The sequence below is a fragment of the Equus asinus genome, chromosome 8 (assembly GCF_041296235.1).
Source record: "Equus asinus isolate D_3611 breed Donkey chromosome 8, EquAss-T2T_v2, whole genome shotgun sequence".
Classification (NCBI taxonomy): Eukaryota; Metazoa; Chordata; class Mammalia; order Perissodactyla; family Equidae; genus Equus; species Equus asinus.
The window spans coordinates 14,311,292-14,330,261 of record NC_091797.1 but is presented as its reverse complement, the minus strand read 5'-3'; the positions used below and the strand labels follow the sequence as shown (position 1 = coordinate 14,330,261).

At 46.1% G+C, this 18,970-nt stretch overlaps 1 protein-coding gene across 3 annotated transcripts in view; it reads left to right on the top strand.

Annotated features, from left to right (window-relative positions):
- PAQR8 (progestin and adipoQ receptor family member 8) overlaps positions 1-18,970 on the top strand; it is a 40,460-nt gene extending 21,490 nt beyond the window's left edge. For 2 of the 3 annotated variants that reach the window (XM_044776847.2, XM_070514773.1), the window contains exon 2: positions 13,775-18,970. In XM_044776847.2, the coding sequence (XP_044632782.1) occupies positions 13,807-14,871 (1,065 nt within the window). In that variant the 5' untranslated portion in view covers positions 13,775-13,806 and the 3' untranslated portion in view covers positions 14,872-18,970. Of the gene's footprint in view, positions 1-6,707; positions 9,445-13,774 lie in introns of those variants that run through there. The other variant, XM_070514774.1, reaches the window with a different exon arrangement.

Here is an 18,970-nt window from a genome sequence, read left to right as displayed (position 1 = left end):
TTAGTGATCTGAACTGAGTAGATTAACTTTTCAAATGAAGCTCCTCTATGGAATAACTAATGGTTTTTAACCAAATCAGCTACTGATTATGATTACGACTTCAAGTTGTAGAAGCAACCACGCTGGGAAGTGGAGAGGAGTCTTCAGGGGTACCCTCGGGAGAGCCCTCGTGGAATGTCCTGGGAGTGAGGCTCTGGAAACACACCCAGGATGTGACTGTGAGCCAGGATTCCTGGTCCATCATCAGCTCAGAGGTAGCCAGGCACTCACTTCTGATCTAGCTCTTCCTTTTCCACTCATGTTTGATGGACTTGCTTTTTTTGAGACACAGGCAGCTGAGCTCTTGGGGCACAAAAGTCAGAAGCAGTGGGGTCTGCCCATACCTTAGGGCTGATTTGGTTTAGGGCTTTGAATAGGTCACTGAAAGTCTCTATGCCTCAGTTATTCTCACAATCAAGTAACATAAACTAAAATGCTTTTGAAAATGTCTTGAGTAATTTCCTCGTGCAACTCAATGAGTTTCACAATTTAATGTAAAAAAAGGTGCATGTACGACCAGTTACAACATAATGCTAAGAGCGTATAACAGGACATGATGAATCTGCTTGAGGCTGTTGCTACACTTCACAGAGGAGGTTATATCTGAGCCCAAATGCGAGAGAGAAGCAGGTTTTGCAGGCATGGAGGGGTACAATGAACATTGGCGACGTGAAATGTGTGGCTCGTTCAGGGAACCAGGACAGTCTGTTCTGCCTTCTCCTATGCAACAGGAATCAAAAACTAGGTCTCCTAATTCCAGCTCCAATGTTATTTCACTTTATTTTTCTTCTGCCTGACCTCTCTATTTCCTGCATCTTTGTTAGGGCTTCTTGTGCACAAAAGTACAGATGGTAACAGAAGATGGAGCAAAGTGAGCTGGTGATTGAAAATCCAGTTAACAATTTAAATACCGTTATGGACACCTATCACGTAGATGAACCACCCACAGATAAAAAACATCCAACTCAAATGTTGTTTCCTTCTTGAAAAATAGCTCACATTTTCATTATCTAAGATCTCCCCAGTTTTACCTTTAGAAGTAAAGAGGACCAAAGGAGAGTCTTATTTCACTGTCTTTGAACAATTGTCGATTGATGCATTCTGGGGCTCCTTTACTCTGGCAGTTGCTGATGGGAGAAATAAAGGATGGGTGAGTCAGTGCTCCCTCTCAAGGAGCTTGCAACCCAATACATAGGAGAGACAAGGCCCTACACTCACAACAGTGAAGTAGCGTACAAGTCCGGACGTTCTGCTCACCAAATGTGTGGAATAGGTAGATAAACCTTCAGGGAGAAAAGAAATCAAGATGGCCCAGAGAAGGCTTCCTTCTCTGATGTGGAGGTGAACTAAGGCCTGGAGGATATCTAAAGAGAAACTGAGAATGAAGTGACTTGCTTGATTCTTGGTAGCAAATAAAAAGTCTGGGTCTTGGGACCGGCAGGAGAGTGTACTGCCTTAGCAGCAAAAGGGTTAAGTTAATAGCTAGGGAAACTGCATTCCTCGCATAGTGCTCCAGCCCAGGCTTCATTTGTTATCAGATTCTTCTGCTATGCAAAGTACAATTGCAAGAGTGATCTCCTGCCAGTGGAAATCTGCAGCTCTCCTCAGGCTTCACCTGGGCTGGCCCGGTCCCGGCAGGTTTGCAGATGGGTGATGGAGCTTCCTGCAGGCGAGAGGGCTAAATGAAGCTGGGAGGCTGCGTAACTGAAGCCAAACCGCGGCTGATGAAGCCAGTGGTTACACTCTTAGGGAAAGTTCTGGGAGACTCCTGTCTCTGGGCTTTAGTTAACAGGCATTCCAGACAGCAGAGCTTACCTTTACCCAAACAAGAAGTCTCCGAAGAAAAATGGTCATCACACCTCCCAACCCCGTTGATTGACCAGTGTGTTCTAAACTGTCCCCAGCTCCTCCGAATTCTCCCACTAGAATTAAACACAGATGCTATTTATTGCACGTGGAAGGTGCATGCTGTGTCTGCAATGATGCATTTTGAAAATAGTCCTGCTCGAGTTGAGGTGTGGGAGGTATAGGAAGTAACAATAAAGAAAATTCAGGAATCTCAGCTAGAGAGCTCCAGCTGGAGGAAGAGAAGAAAGCATTCGGAGAAGTATGCTCTGCTTATCTTCCCTGGGGCACAGCAGCAAATTAAGATTGTCTTTCCTGTCTCCTTCTGTCGATATTATGGGGAGCTGCAGAGGAAAAGATTCAGAGGTAGAGAGGTCACTGAGCCCGGAAGGTGGCATGTGCTCCTGGCACGTCTGTGGCACAGAGGTGTACCTCACCTGTTTTATAGTCAGGGTTCAGCCACGCCAGGTACCCATATGGTCAGGGGTTGACTGATTTATTAAGGCCATTTGGGCTTGTGTGCTGTGGGGAAAGTCTTGACAGTATTGTGTAGACTGGCTTTTCCAAGCTAAGAGAATGTGACAACTGCCTTAACCGTAGATGTCATGTAATTTTCTCCCCTTCGCTGCCCCCCGCCATGACTGTTTGCTTACATTATGGCAAATACAGCTAGGTAACTCCTACTAATAATTTTATTAATATGGTCGGCTAACTAGTTGAGCTCAAAATCCACAGAATAATGCAAATATGTATACCTTTATAAGTATTTTTTGTGGGGGAGGGTGTCTTAATATCCATTGTACTAATTAATCATGTTTTACCAATTTTTACATGTTTATGTCAAACATTCCTTTGTAGAATAGCAATAACTTCACTTTTTAAGTTACAAAAGTAGTAAATGTTCATTGTTGAAAAGTGCTATAATGATAGTATCTACCTAGAAGAAAAGTAAAATTCCCCTATAGTCCCACCACTTAGCAATATCTGTGGTAATGTTTTGACTATATGGAATTCCATGGTTTTTCTGTGCCATATGTATATATTTACTAAAAGGGGATGCATACTTTTAACTTGCTTCTTCCTTGTAATGGTGTCTTTCATTCATTTATTCGTTCAATAAATCTTTGAAGAGCATCTACTGTGTGCTAGTCAGTCACTGCTCTAAGTGCCGGGCAGCTACAGTGAAAAAACAATGGAGTCCACACATATTTCATGTGCATCTTTAACAATAAGTGTAAATATATCTATATAATTATTTTAATAGGTGCATGGTATTCCACTGTATAGATTTATCATAATTTATTATGTCAGATCTCCTATTTCTGGATATCAAGATGCTATTTATGTGTGTTAGGTTTTCTTAAATATAGGGAGGATATGTGTTGACTGCTGGTAAATCTGAATCCATGTTAAAATTATTGCTGCTAATAATAGGCTTCTGCTGGTAGTGCCACTCCTTGAAATATGATTTTATAAACAGTGATAAGATCCTTGGCCGATGTGGCTACAAAGATCGGTGTGGGTCCAGTGGCCTCTCGCTTAATGGATGACTGTGGAGATCCTGGAGCCATCTGAGGCTGTTTGCAACTCCACTTCTGTCTCTGGTTAGACCCAAGGCTGCTCAAAGCATGGTTCTGGTCCTTATAACTAGACATTAAGTTGGCATTTTGGTTGCTGTTCCTTCTCAGCCATTTGTGGTTCTGCAGTGATGTGTGAGGCTGGGCTTCCGTGGATTCTGGAAGCATTTCTTTTGCCCTCTTTGATGGAAATTGCTGTTCTTTTGTTCTCTGTCCAACAACCAGCAGGCCACCTTCCTGCCATCTGTGTGAGCTGCTCACACAGTGACACGAGGTGATGTCACAGGATCTGTCTGTTGGTGATTTCAGCACACTGCCTGACCGTCCTTACAAAGCAAACACAGCCCAGAGGAATTAGAGAATTTCACGGTGTTACAGCTTGGGGAGATTACACCCCCATTTTATGGACACAGACCCCGAGGCATGGAGAGGTTGAGTGATTTGCCGAAAGTCCTGTAATGAGTGGTAGAGCTGAAACTAGAAGTCAGGACTAATTCTAATTCCTGGTCCAGTGCTTTTCCGGGGAATCAGCTTTGCCAAGTTTGTGGTCCGTTCAAGTAGAGTCCTTGTGAGAGACCAGGAAACACCATTGCTCTGGAGTGCTTCTGTTTGGCCTCTAGATAAAATGTGATCACTACCAAACTGTGTCCGTTTCCCAAATATGGAGCTTTTATTTAATTCTCTCCTTTGTTAATCAGCGAAAGGCTTTCTGGGTAGCATGCTACAAGTGTAGCAGAATTCAGTGACTATTCCCAGTGTCAGTGTGCTTTCCTCCAACAGCCTAGGAAACGACCTCAGGCTGTAGGTTTGTGATTGGAATGCACAGTTCTGCAAAGCCGGCCACAACGATTCACATGGCTCTTTAAGATGAAAGAGGCCCGTGGGGTTTATGATCTGGGTTAGACCCACTTGGGTTGTCTGATAGATCCCACTCAGATCTTGTGGCAGTTTTCTTCTCTCGGAGAGTCCTGGAATGTGATTGACAGATAAAGTCTGGCGAAGAGCTGGGAACCTTTGTAGCCCTGATTGCTTTTGTAAGGCCAACTGCAAATTACCTTTGCTAATGAAGCAGAGCAGCGGTGCAGCAGCATATCTGAAGTTGCATATCATCGAAAGGTATTTGAGTTTAGTCTTAGAGTGCAGTCTTTGAGGGCATAATGGTTAGCTGATCAGGCTCCAGGGCCAACTGCTTCGGTTACCTCCTGGCTCTGTAATTTACTGTGTAGCCTTGGGCAAGTCACTTAATCTCTTGTGCTTGTGTTCCCTCACCTGTAAAATGAGAAGGATGATAATAGTACTAATGCCTGGGAGGTGTTGGGAAGTTTAAATGAGTTAGTATTTGCAAAGTACCTAGAACACTGTCGGACATATGATAAACACTATATAAGTGTTTGTTATCTCTGTTATTCTGACATTTTCATTTCACTCACTTATTTATTCAACAAGTTATTGGAACATCTGCTATGAGCCAGGCACAGTGATAGGTGATAAAGGATCTTACAGTTTATTGGGCAGAGAGGCATAGAATGTAAACCAGGACATCGTAGCTATACAGTAAGGAGAGTGCGATAATGGAGGGCTAGTGCAGTGGTAGGCTAGTGCAAAGGAGAATCTGGGGGGAAGGCTTCAGGGAGGAAATTTGGACTAGGACATGAAGGATGAATAGGAGTTGGCCAGTGGGCATCAGTGGTGTGGGCATGTGCACAAGCACAATGGGCTGAGAGGATGGCAGAATTCCTGGGACACCAAATAAAAGTGGCAAGGGTTGGGGGGCCTGGCCTGGTGGTGCAGCGGTTAAATTCGAGTGTTCCGCTTCGGAGGCCCAGAGTTTGCTGGTTCGGACCCCACGTGCAGACATGGCACCGCTTGGCAAGCCATGCTGTGGTAGCCGTCCCACATATAAAGTAGAGGAAGATGGGCATGGATGATAGCTCAAGGCCAGTCTTCCTCAGCAAAAAGAGGATCGGCAGCAGATGTTAGCTGAGGGCTAATCTTCCTCAAAAAAAAAGAAAAGTGGCAAGGGTGGGGATGGTTGGGGACAGTCACGGAAACACACAGGTGGAGACCAAAGGAATGGCCTCCTATATCATACAGAGATTCCTGTGGGAGATAATGAGGACTCAAAGTAGAACAGTGGCCGCAGCAGCAGCACAGTGCTCCCACTGAGTGGGAACCCAGCAGGTGAGGAGGGTGCGAGGGGCCATGAGGGCAGGGAGCATACCTGCTGTACATGACTAAATCTGCTCCTGGGAGACTGGAGACGCACCCAGATGCTGCTCTGCTCGTCCACACGGCTCCTCTCTGAACGTTAAAGGGTTATTTATGGGCATCTGACACATGTTTTTACTGTGTTCATGGGACCACAAGAGTCACCAGAAACAGGTCATTTCATTGTTTTATTTAACGTTACTGAAAAGGAAATGCACGCTGGGTAGTTTTCATCAGTCAAAACTAGGTAAATAAAGCCAACCTTAAAAATGCATACTTTAGTTGTGATTTCTTTTTAAAAAGAAAATCTAAATACACAATTTTTGGCTAAAGTATCAAATTATTGCCGTGAACATAGATTTTTACCCTGCTTTTCTCTTTCCATTTTTTTCTCAGAGTAATTGTCTGAGAAAATAGTTTTAAAGGAGCATCTGAGATAAAATGTTAAGATTAGACTCCCAAATAGTCCAAAGCATGATGTAACATTTTAAAACACTTTCTTATAAACATTAACTGAATTCATGAATTCATGGTGCAGATATCATACCCAGGTTATTAAAATAGAGGAGTTAAATAATAGTTCATATTAAAATAGAACTTTTAATTCTAGTTCCATTATAATGAGTCTAATTAAAATTCTCTACAAAGCAGTTGGGTGAAGTATTATGAGTCCCAGAAATGTAACCAAAAATGATAAATTCCTTTTCAGTTTTCAAAGATTGCACTAAAATCAATTATAAGGCAGGAAACATAGATGACTAAGTTGTAATCCTTCTGTGGGTTTAGTTCAGATGTTACTAGTACTGCAATGTGCATGTTTTGCCTCTTCAAAGTATTTTCCAACTGCTGCCCGTTTTGTTATTATTTATTCTCTTATTTTCCTAAGAGATGGAGAGACATCACCTCCTCCTACCCGTCCCCCCCCCCCCCCCACCGCCTTTTTCATGAGGAAAATGACACTGAGGAGTTGAATGTCTTGGGCTTGGCTGGACAGCTAATTGAGTAGAGCGAATAAAAACAGCCAGAGCTCCCAACTCCCAAACCATTATTTCTTTTTTCCCTCAACTTCGCCAAACAGAAGGAAATTGATGCCATATGTCTGGGCCTGAAGAACTGTTCATTCAGTAAATAATTATTAGGTGTATAATTATTTTATAGGCTGCATGCTGTTTTTGACCTGGGAACTTGCACACTGCACAGTCCTGGCCCCTCAAGGAGCGACTGGGGAAGTGAGCAGAGGAGCCAGTGATGGGGCGTCAGGAGAGAAGTGTGCTGGGGGCAGGCCAGGCAGCCGGGTGCTGGGGAGAGCCCTAATCCTGGCCTTGGCGTAGGGAAACGTGCCTCGCCTGGCAGAGCTGGCTCCCGGGCAGAATGTTGATGACCTGGGGTTGCAGGGCCGAGGGTGCCGAGGTTGTCACTGGAGATAGTGTGGCACTTTTGAAAAACTCCCAGTATTGTAATCTAGGCCATCGAAGCTGCCTGGAGGCAGGGGCCCTCTCTGGGTGAGGAGGGTGGAGTAGGAAAGAGGTCGACAGAAGGGCCTGTTTGCAGGTTAAGGGTTTAGAGTTTGTGTTGTAAATAACGTTGAGCTACCGAGGGATTTGTGGAGGGGAGTGGTGATCAGATTTCCATATTTTTTTTCTTTTTTTGAGGAAGATTAGCCCTGAGCTAACACCTGCTGCCAATCCTCTTCTTTTTGCTGAGGAAGACTGGTCCTGAGCTAACATCCGTGCCCATCTTCCTCTACTTTATTTGTGGGATGCCTACCACAGCCTGGTGTGCCAAGTGGTGCAATGTCCGCACCCGGGATCCGAACCGGTGAGCCCCGGGCTGCCGGAGTGGGAACGTGCAAACTTAACCATTCCACCACTGGGCCTGCCCCAGATTTCCATTTTTAAACTGTCACCTGGATGTGGTTTGGAGAATGAAGTGAGGGTCTGGGGACATGAGGCAGGGGAACCATTGCTTGAGCAAGAAAGCTCCGTTATGAGTCTGCCGTTTTCATCATCCACATAAGTTCATTTTGAAGGCCTGGATTAAGGGAGAGCAGTAGAAATGTAAAGGACGAATGGATTCGGAAACGTGGAGATAAAATCAGCAGGCCTAGATGACTGAGTAGATGTAGCCGGATCAAGGGGGCTGGGCCGGAGGAGAAGTGTAAAGACGTTGAGTTTGAAGTGCCCGTGCGATACTCAGTTGGACAAATCCAGAGCCGTCGGATATTTGAATCCAAACCTCAGGAAAGATCTGGCTGGAGGCAAATGTTTGGGAATACAGGTGCTAGCTGAAGCCAGGGGCATGGGAGAAGTACCCGTGTGAGAGGTACCATGGATGCAGAAAAGGAGGCAGATGGCTCCCCAGGAAGACCACAGTTGACAGGGATGGTGGGAGAAGAAAACAGGCTAGACCGGAGAGGGTAGTGTCACTTAAGCCAATAGAGGAGGCATTGGTCAGCTGTGTGAATCCCCTGGGGCTCAGGTGACAGAAAGGATTGAACAAGCTAAAGCTTCAGGGATGAGAAATGACTCCCATCCTCCCTCTGCAGCATCACATCTAAACTCCTTATCTAATGCTGCAGGCACCTACCCCACTCGCTTCCTCATTCCTCCCCAACAGCACCTCTTCTCAGGGGCCCACAAAGAAGCCACGCCATTCATACGCTCACTTTTCAACCCTTTCCTGGAACGCCCCGCTCCTCACCCCTTCATTTGTCTAAGTCCCGTCCAGCCTTCCAGGCCCAGCACAAGTCCTGTTTCCCCCACGGCTGCCCCAGCGTGCCCTGAGTGAGCTCTGCTCTCTAGAGACCTGTTTGTATTTCACTCTACTTGACACTTGATTCCATGCAGTCTGCTGATGTTGGCTGTTGATTCATGAAGTTTGACTCTTCTCATAAGCTGTTTGAGGTAAGGAGTCTTATTTTATTCTTCCTCTGTGGCCTTTGTGGCCTGGAATATTGTTGAGCAGACAATCCTTGCTCTGAAAAACTCTCTGGTTGATCAAAATTATCAAGACTTGAGCTTATCCAGGTCATGAGGATTCATGAGGGAGATTTACATTTCAGCTGTCCCAGCAGAGGAGTTGGAGTGTACTGTGTGCAAGGAGATCATTCTAAGATGCGTCTTTGTCAGCTGATGGAGGAGTGCAGGGGGACAGAGGCCAGGAATGACGGAGGGGCCCTTACGCAGAGCTGCCACCAGGAGGGCTGGAAGGTGTGTGTCTACATCCACATCATGATGCCAGCATGTGGTTTCCTCCAAAACACGCTCTCAGACTTTACAGCTGGCCCTTTGAAGCCTACTTCTGGAAGCACTGCCCATTCTGGCTTGGTGAAAGTAAGGCCTGTCTAGGGGTAAATGGATCGCATTGGGCAGTTGCTTCTGAAATTAGTGATGATGAAAGAATTATAACTCATTACCGTCGCTGTGGCTGTGGTGGCGGCTCTCAGATGAAGGGGATTTTGTGGCAGGGAAGAGGTAGTTGCTAAGCAATAAAGAAAGAAAGAATCCCCTCTCTCTCTTAGTTTAGAATTTTTCATGACCCTGGACTTCCAAAGGGAATTATAGATCCTTTTCTTCTGTAGAGAGAGGACCTCGGTCTTTGCAGCCCTCCCATTGCTGAGGGAGGAGACGGGTCATACTCTGAGTTGGAGGCCATGGTGGTCACGTCCCTGGAACATGGAAGTTCCTTTGTCAGTGTCCGGCTACATACTCCAGAGGATGGAGTTATAAGGAGACTCTGGGACTGGTGTGGCTGCATTTTGAAGATCCTTGAAAAAGTAGGTCTCATTTTCAAGTGAAATGATGGGTCTGTCAATTTTTTTTACTGTGGACCTTTTCCACGGAAATTAAAGTTAATATCCTTTTGGTCTTGTACCTCTCTGCTTCTTAGTTCTATAAAGCTCTTCCTAGTTTATTTTCCACAAGCAGGAGAGAAGTAGAAATAATTTTCTGCAAAGGACTTGTCCACAGAAAGCCCTGAGGTTCGATTGGTAGTATGAGGACTGGAGGAATCTTGAGGTCAGAGCTCTGCCGACAGGTTTCTGTAAACTGACAATAAGGCAGTGTCATGGTCTGTCCTTTCTCTCTTGGAACAGATGGAGGCCAGTTGGTTCCCAGGTCTGAACTGTGCTCAGTTCCAATCATCAGACAACCAAAACCCAAGATTTCAGTCTTTAGAAATTCAGTTGCGCCGTTGGTTTATAAGAGCCTGCAATTGTGCTTGGCACCCTGTTGTAGAGGCTCTGAAGAGGAGCACAAAGTGTGCGCTCCTGTGTTATTTAACTCTGGATGCAGAAGTATCTCCGTTGATTCGGGTGCCCAGAGGTGATGGAAACGTCCTTGATCTTAGATGGCAATGCAGGTGGGACCTATCAAGGAGCATCTTTAGGGGTTCCTTCTTCTATAGCTCATATCCCCAGTGACTCACCTCTATTTCTCCCAACCACAAAAACAGACCGATATTTTCATCTGATTCCCTCTCTGCTTCACAAGAGTTGGCAGAAGCCTGTAGCTAAAGAACAGAGCCCTTTAATTCCCCCATGCACCGACAAGCCCCACTCCCCCAGATTATATGCTTCTCGGCCAACAGCAACAAGACATCATGTTCCAGGCCTAGCCCTGCGGTGGGTCCACCTGATCCCAGGGCGAGTGTACCCCACCTGTTCCCACCTCCCCTGTCCCTTACTCCTGCTGTGCTTGGTCACCAACTGCCCCCAGATCAGTTGGAGGATTCTCCATCCAGCCCTTCACTCTCAGGCGCCCGGATCCCTCTGCTGGCTGACAGCAGAAGCACTGCTGAGCTTTTTCTGTTTGTTTGTTTTTAAATGGCTTTATATATTCTGAGGACCATTTTTCTTTCTCTCACTCTCCCTCTTTCTGTCTTTTTTTTTTTTTTTAAAGATTTGATTTTTTCCTTTTTCTCCCCAAAGCCCCCCGGTACATAGTTGTATATTCTTAGTTGTGGATCCTCCTAGTTGTGGCATGTGGGAGGCCGCCCCAGCATGGCCCCATGAGCGGTACCATGTCCGCACCCAGGATTTGAACCAGCGAAACCCCAGGCCGCCGCAGCGGAGGGTGCGAACTCAACCACTCGGCCACCGGGCCAGCCCCTCTTTCTGTCTTTCTGACTGATTCTGTAATCCTTAATAAGTTTCTCTTGGGTTCTTAATTCCTACATTGAGCACCAGTCCATGGCCCGTTCCTAAAAGGGAAACACTGGTCAGTACTGGCTAAACAAATGACCCAATACAGTGTTACGGGGCCACCACAGAAGTAGGCACGTGTTGCAGAGGGGGCACTAGATCCTCCACTGGTGAACCAGCCCCGTTGCTCGCACCAGTGTTGGTCCTAATAGTGGCCGATGTTTTTGTGGACTTGGAACCCAGCACTTTGTTAAGCACTCTACAAGCATTACATCATACAGTCCTCGCATCAGCCTTGTGAGGCAGCTTCTGTTTGTCATTAGCTCTGTTTCCCAGATGACAAAGCCCATGCTGGAGTTCCACGGCTTGTCGATGGTGGGGCTCAGGGTTGGAGCTCAGGTCTCTGGTGCCAGTGTCCTACTTGGACCTGCACAGTGAGAGCTCCTCAGGCGCTCAGGGCTCTCCAGGGCCTTATCTCAGCTTCAGTTCTTTGACCTTACTCGCTGCCTAGAGATCTCTTTCCCCCTCATCTTGTCTTGGGAATTCTGACTTTTCCTTCAAGACAAGGTTCAGGGGTCACTTGGAGAAGCCTGTAGACTCCTCCCTCCCCTACCTTCTATTTTGGTTGTGTTTGCGGACACCCAGCCTGTGAACCAGGGCTCGCCTCCCAGGGAGTGCTCATCCTGTTAACTGCCCAAGGCCGGTCGTCTGCTCCCGGCAAGACGTGCTGTTGTCAGGAGGCAGGGCAGTAGGAGAGAAAGGGTTTCTTTATTACAGCTTGCTAGCCAGAGGGAAGATGGCCGACTCTTGTCTGAAAGAGCCATCTTACAGAACAAAGACTACAGGCCAATTATATGCATGACTGGTCTCCAAGTGGAGCCTCCATCTGACCTTCATTTGGTCCTGGTTCCTGACAGTCCTTTGTTTTACTGGATTAGATATGCATCAGAGAATGGAGCAAGGCTTATACCCTGATCTTTCAATTGTCATTGATGATGGCTATCAGCATAGACTCTCTGCCTTGGGGGTCATCGCATTCTTAGAGGACTCAAAAGAACAAAGTTAGCATCTTATTGCTGCTTGGAGGGACCACAAAATCTACAGAGCATGTCTGGGCTAGTTAATCAGAGGTCATTGGGAGTTACAATAAGGTTTCTTTTCTACAATGTGGCTTCCCTCACGTTGTGTTGAGCCGGTACCAATCCCACATTTTGTCACGATTTCGCCACTTGTCTGTCTGCCCCGGTGGACTCTGACCTCCTTGAAGGCACGGAGTCTATCTTATCAGTCTTTGTCTCCCCAACACGGAGCCCAGCTCTCAGTAATGATAATAACATTAGTACTTAACATCGACTGAGCACCTGTTTTGGGCCAGGCAGAGTGCTAAGCATTTCGTATTTTAGATTCTCTCATTTAACCATCACAACCACCTATATGATAGGGGGAATTATTACTCCCATTTTACAGATGGAGAAACTGAAGCTTGAGAGTTCTGTAACTTGCCCAAGGTTACCCAGTAAGTGGCCAAAACCAGGCTGGACTCCAGGTCTCCCTGAACTTTTTTTACATTTTATTAATTTTCATGCCCTACATTTTAGACCTGATTAGATATTTTTCTCTTTCAATATTAAGAGGGGTGAGCAGGAAGATTAAATTTTCTTCCCTAAAATTAGTGGTGCCTTGAGAAGCACTTGCTGCCTCTCTCCTAGCAGAAGGGCTTGGAAGGAAGGGGGCCATTTAGATACATCAGGTTTTGAACTTTTCTGAGGAAAAGAGTTTGGGAAATGTGAAGTACAGAAGGTAACTGGAGAGATGCTGAAAATCCATTTCTTTACTCAGTAAAGGCACATGAAATTTTGCTGCTATTTTATAAAATAATCACTGTGCTTCTCTGGCTCATCTATCATCCAAAAACTCTAAGTGTAAGTTAAGCTTTTTCTTTTCTTTTCTTTTCTTTTTGTGAGGAAGATTGGCCCTGAGCTAACATCTGTTACCAATCTTCCCCTTTTTGCTTGAGGAAGCTTGTCACCGAGCTAACATCTGTGCCAATCTTCCTCTATTTTATGTGGGACACCACCACAGCATGGCTTGATGAGCAGTGCTAGGTCCATGTCCCGGATCCGAACCTGCGAAGCCTTGGCCGCCAAAAGCAGAGCTCATGAACTTAACCACTACGCCACTGGGCCAGCCCCCAAGTTAAGCATTTTTGAGACCTGAAATTCATTGAGTACCCAGGATTTAGGTACCCAGGAGAGACAAGTCTAAAACTACTTACTTTCCAGAGCCTAATTTAAAAACCAAAAACTAAACAAAAAACTCAATCTTTGCAATTAGATTTTATGTTAAATTTAGGCCATGTGTTAATTTTGTTCAACAGCTAAAATATTTCCCAGGAGTGCCTTGGTCTTTACCAACCTAATGGATGACTCATTTGCCTCTCTTTACTTTGAGGTTCAAGTTACCTTTGCTTATCTCAGATTTTCAAGTTACCAAATAAATTAGTGGATAATTTAAAATGAGGTGCTCAGGAAATGTAGGCTATCATTAGTAATATCAATATTTATCAGTTTCATATTTCGATAAAATATTTCAGACTATTAGAGCCTGCCTCATGATTAGATTTTAATAATATCTAGAAAACTCCACAGCCTTTAAAGGTACCCTTGCTTACCTCTAGATATCGTTAAAAGAGGGTGGCTAACATTCCCATTTTACAGCCTGTGACTGCCTCACTCTAGTGTGTAGAAGTGACAAACTCAGAATGTTAGGGTAGTAAGGTATCTTGGTCCAACTCTATTGTTCTAGGGATTAAAAAAATGGGGCTCAAAGAAGCTGTCTACAGCTCCCTGACTCCCCTAATGCACTAGGAAGCCACTTTCCATTAAGAAAACCCACAGTCCCTTCGCTGTCTTAGCTCCGTCCCTCTCTCACTGCGTTCTTGCCCGTTTTACTTTCCTTCCTGTAGGTTGCGTGCCCGTCCGGCCGTGCTGTGGAGCCATGACCACCGCCATCCTGGAGCGCCTGAGCACCCTGTCTGTGAGCGGGCAGCAGCTGCGCCGTCTGCCCAAGATCCTGGAGGATGGGCTTCCCAAGATGCCGTGCACCGTGCTGGAGACAGATGTGCCCCAGCTCTTCCGGGAGCCTTACATCCGCACGGGCTACCGGCCCACGGGACACGAGTGGCGCTACTACTTCCTCAGCCTCTTTCAGAAACACAACGAGGTGGTCAATGTCTGGACCCACTTGCTGGCGGCGCTGGCTGTCCTCTTGCGATTCTGGGCCTTTGCCGAGGCTGAGGCCTTGCCGTGGGCCTCTCCCCACGCCCTGCCCCTGCTCCTCTATGTCCTGTCCTCCATCACTTACCTCACCTTCAGCCTCCTGGCCCACCTGCTGCAGTCCAAGTCGGAGCTCTCCCACTACACCTTCTACTTTGTGGACTATATTGGTGTGAGCGTGTACCAGTACGGCAGTGCCTTGGTTCACTTCTTCTACAGCTCTGACCAGGCCTGGTACGAGCGCTTCTGGCTTTTCTTCTTGCCAGCGGCTGCCTTCTGTGGCTGGTTGTCTTGCGCTGGCTGTTGCTATGCCAAGTATCGTTACCGGAGGCCTTACCCAGTCATGAGGAAGATCTGTCAAGTGGTCCCTGCAGGGCTGGCCTTCATCCTAGACATCAGCCCTGTGGCACACCGAGTGGCCCTGTGCCACCTGGCTGGGTGCCAGGAGCAGGCTGCCTGGTACCACACGCTCCAGATCCTCTTCTTCCTGGTCAGCGCCTACTTCTTCTCCTGCCCGGTCCCTGAGAAGTACTTCCCGGGTTCCTGTGACATTGTGGGCCATGGACATCAGATCTTCCACGCCTTTCTGTCTGTCTGCACACTATCCCAGCTGGAGGCCGTCCTCCTGGACTACCAGGGGCGGCAGGAGATCTTCCTGCAGCGCCACAGCGCCTTGTCCATCTACATGGCCTGTCTCTCCTTCTTCTTTTTGGCCGCCTGCAGCGCTGCCACCGCAGCCCTCCTGAGGCACAAAGTCAAAGCCAGACTGACGAAGAAAGATTCCTGAGGCTGGGAGGTGGGGAAAGGTGTGGAGGTGGCCCACTGTGATTCCGGAAAACTTGATACGACAACAGGTGTTGACTTTTTGTTTTTAAGAGTTGGCTTTTAAATTAATACGTATTTCCAAGGGTATGCTATGACTACGGCATTGGAAAGCCAAAGGATTCAAGAGTTTTGTTGTTGCTATCATTGTTAATAAAAGGAGTATTCCTTGTCCCTCTGGGTCATAGCCTTATAAGGAACAGGAAGGGAAGGGACCTTGGCTAAGATTCATGGAACACTGAATTAAAGAGAACCATCTTCATGCCTGAAAATTTAGTAGAATTCTGAATTGGACTAAAGTGTAAGCAGGTGGCTGGTCCACACCCTGTTGGAATGGCCATCTTACTATGCTGCTCTTTGGTAATTGAATAAATTGACCCAAGGACCTGATTTCATATTGTCCAGGGTGGAGAAGTCAGAATCTTCAAGATGATTCAGTGAAACCCTTAGACGTAAGGAACTACTCAGTTTACCTGATTTCTGGTCCCTTCTCTCTCACCTGTTCTAACACTGACCCTTCTCTCAGGATGACATCTGCCTGGCTGTTTCTCTGAAGAGCTGTTCACTCCCGTCCGTACCTTGCATCGTAATATAGAGGACCAGGAAGCAGTCATCCTTCCAGGAAATGCTTGGATCCATGTGGACATTCAGGAAGCTTATTCTCATATAATACTGATGTAAACGGTACTAGAAAGTTCAGTGCCAAGAGCCAAGAGGCCTAACCAACAAGCATGGATACTGTTTGGTGTCATGGGACCCTTCTGTTTTCATACCTGTGGACTGCAGGATTGCTTAAGATCTCTTAGGGCTGCCTTACAGGACAAGATATCGGGGGCTTGCCCCAGGGAACCTTCTCCAGATTTTGACCATCTTCAAAAAGCCCCTGGTAGAGTGAATTGGTTCTTCTTTTTTGTTTTTGTTTTTTTTTAGGAGATTAGCCTTGAGCTAACTACTGCTAATCCTCCTCAGTTTGCCGAGGAAGAGTGGCCCTGAGCCAACATCCATGCCCATCTTCCTCCACTCCATACATGGCTTTTGGCAAACGTTGCCATGTCCGCACCTGGGATCCGAACCGGCGAACCCCGGGCCGCCAAGAAGCGGAACGTGCAAATTTAACCGCTGCGCCACCGGGCCGGCCCCTGAATTGGTTCTTAGAGTCCCACTAAGGATCTGATTATTTCAAGAGGAATCCAAAGTCCAGCCTCTTAAATAGATGCTGCCCCATGCAGGACTCATGTAACCACCCTAGTTCAGGACTCTCAGATAGGCAGTTGTGCCTCAATTTAGAGCAGAACCCTTAAAATAATCAAACCCCAGGACAGGCGACCTTGTGTGCTCACTGTGGGTTGGTCCTTGAAGGTTCCTTTGGGTAAGAATGGTGAACTGGACACCTAGTAGGTGGAATGCTCTGCTTGGAACATCACTGTCCAGCAGCTTCTATGGCAGGTGGCACTTGACGTGTCCTGGCCACGCAGCCTGCTCTGAGGACTGACTTCCGCACTGATCCAATGAAGGGGGCTGCATTGATCAAAGCACCGTGGAAGCCTTCTCCACAGGGGCCACTTTTCCTGTCAGTATGAAGTCCCAATTGACCAAAAAGAGAAGTGGTTCATTTTCACTCCAGTTTGATGAACCTCTATTACCAGGGTACTTTATTGTCTTCAAATCTTTGTTTTACCTTTCTCTGAGAGATTTGTGGGGTTTGTGCCTTATAAATGGGAACATATGAACACTTTACTTAATATATAGCCACACGCATTTTCAGTTTGGGATTAATGGGATAAGAACAAAAGGAATTCACTGTTTTCTAACCAGTGGATGAAAGAAATTTCAGAAAACCAGAATTGCTTCTCTCTCAAAAGACCCTCTCAACCTATATTTTCGGGGGGAAAAAAAAAAGATATTCAACTGAAGCTTTCCTATAATCTTTATATTAAGAAAGTGTGTGTCTTGTCAGTTACGTAGTTTTTCTAGATGGGTTTCTCCTGTGAATCCTCAAATACCTGAACTTCTGTGCTACCCAAGTGTTTGACACAAGCTTCTGGTGTTGATGCCAAATTCACCACAAATAAAGTTAGCAAAACTGAACCGGGTTGAGCTAGACAAGGGAATGAGGGGGTTGTGCAAACACATTTCAAGTCAAAGTTCAGTTTAAAATGGGGGACTAGAAAGTCTTTGAAATGTTTGTTATCGTGGATTGAAAGATCATATTCTTTTAAAAGTTGGAAGGAAGATGTAAGTCAAGCTTTTGGATGTAACTGTGGTGGTCATGGTGGGCAGAGATCTTTAGGCCAAAGGCAAGTACTTTTTACGAGAGAAAACAGGAAGCAGAGCAGTGATCCCCAAGTGCAGTCCACAGACCAATGCCAGCTTGCACGCTGTCAACGGTCTGTGACAAGATAAGTACAGACAGACTAACTTTTAGATATTGCCATAAAATTTTTATTTTAATTTACACAAGGATTGGTGCCTCAAGTGATTGGAGAATTTTTTTTTTTTGCTGACAAAGATTTGCCTTGAGCTAACAGCTGTTGCCAATCTTCCTCTTTTTGTATGTGAGCCACCACCACAGCATGGCCACTGACAAAGCGCTGTAGGTCCACGTCCAGGAACCGAAGCCTGGGCAGCTGAAGCAGAGCATGCCGAACTTAACCATTAGGCCACCAGGGCTGGCCCTGGAAAGCTTTTTAAAAAGGTTTTCACCAGAGCTATTTGAGAAGCTTTGAGGTAGGAGACTATGTCATTAGAAATACCAGTATCCCATTAGAAATATGTAAACAGGAAATGCAGATGTTTTTAACTACGCAGACTTTTGAGGGCTCACATACTCCTTTTAAAACATTTTCATTAAAATGAGTGTATCAGTCAGGGCCTGCCCCATGGCTAAGTGGTTGGATTTGCACACTTTGCTTTGGCGGCCCTGGGTTTCGCCACTTCGGATCCTGGGCGCAGACCTAGCACCGCTCATCAGGCCGTGCTGGGGTGGCCACATGACACAACTAGAAGGACCCACAACTAAAATATACAGCTATGTACTGGGGTGCTTTGGGGAGAAAAAGGGAAAATAAAAGAAATAAAAATAAGGAAAAAAATGAGTGTATCAGTAAGAAGAGCCCTAGTTTTTTTTTTTTTTTCCAAAGATTTTATTTTTTTCCTTTTTCTCCTCAAAGCCCCCCGGTACATAGCTGTATATTCTTCATTGTGGGTCCTTCTAGTTGTGGCATGTGGGATGTGCCTCAGCGTGGCTTGATGAGCAGCGCCATGTCCGCGCCCAGGACTGGAACCAACGAAACACTGGGCCTACCACTCGGCCCCGGGGCCAGCCCCAGCCCTAGTTTTTTTTAAAGGAATAATTATTTGATAAAGGAGATGATTATCTTATTCCACCATAGCCCCTCCAACAGTTGACATCTACTGGGAATTCTGCTGGTTCTCGTTTTTTTTTTTTAAAAGAAGACTTTCAACCTATTAAAATGCAAATGCCTCTGAAAAAAACTAAACTCAGTCATTTACATCTTGAGAATAAATATTCTGATGGGTTTGTATGAGGCCCTGTTCAGGGTAGGGAGAGGGGACAGCAGGACACAGCAGACTGGAGACACATTGTCCTGTTTCTCCTCTTGCCTAGTGCTCCCTGACCTCTAGTTACTGATGAGCTGATGTTAATACTCTTCATGTTAGGGTGTCATTTCCCACCTCTGCTGAAAGTACCTCACCCAGTAACAATAATCTCAGTCCTCTGCTGGAAGCTTGAAATAGTAGGAGCTCAGGCTCTGGGACGAAGGTAGTTCATTCCTGCCTCTGTTGTCCGCTTGTTCACAAATTGTACCTTAATGCCTAAAAACATCAGGTTCTTCCGTTGTTGTCCTGTAGTTTCACGTGGGCCCTCCAGGTGGCGGTCATGTCTTGGGGCGCAGCCATCGTACCCAAGGCCTAAGCCTACCAGTTGTGTGGGTCCTAGTGTTTTGCTTGATTGCTTGGCGAAGAGAAAATGGAACTATTTTCTGTGTATATAAATCTACTTACACCAATGACCATTAAACAGATTTTGTACATGCATCGTT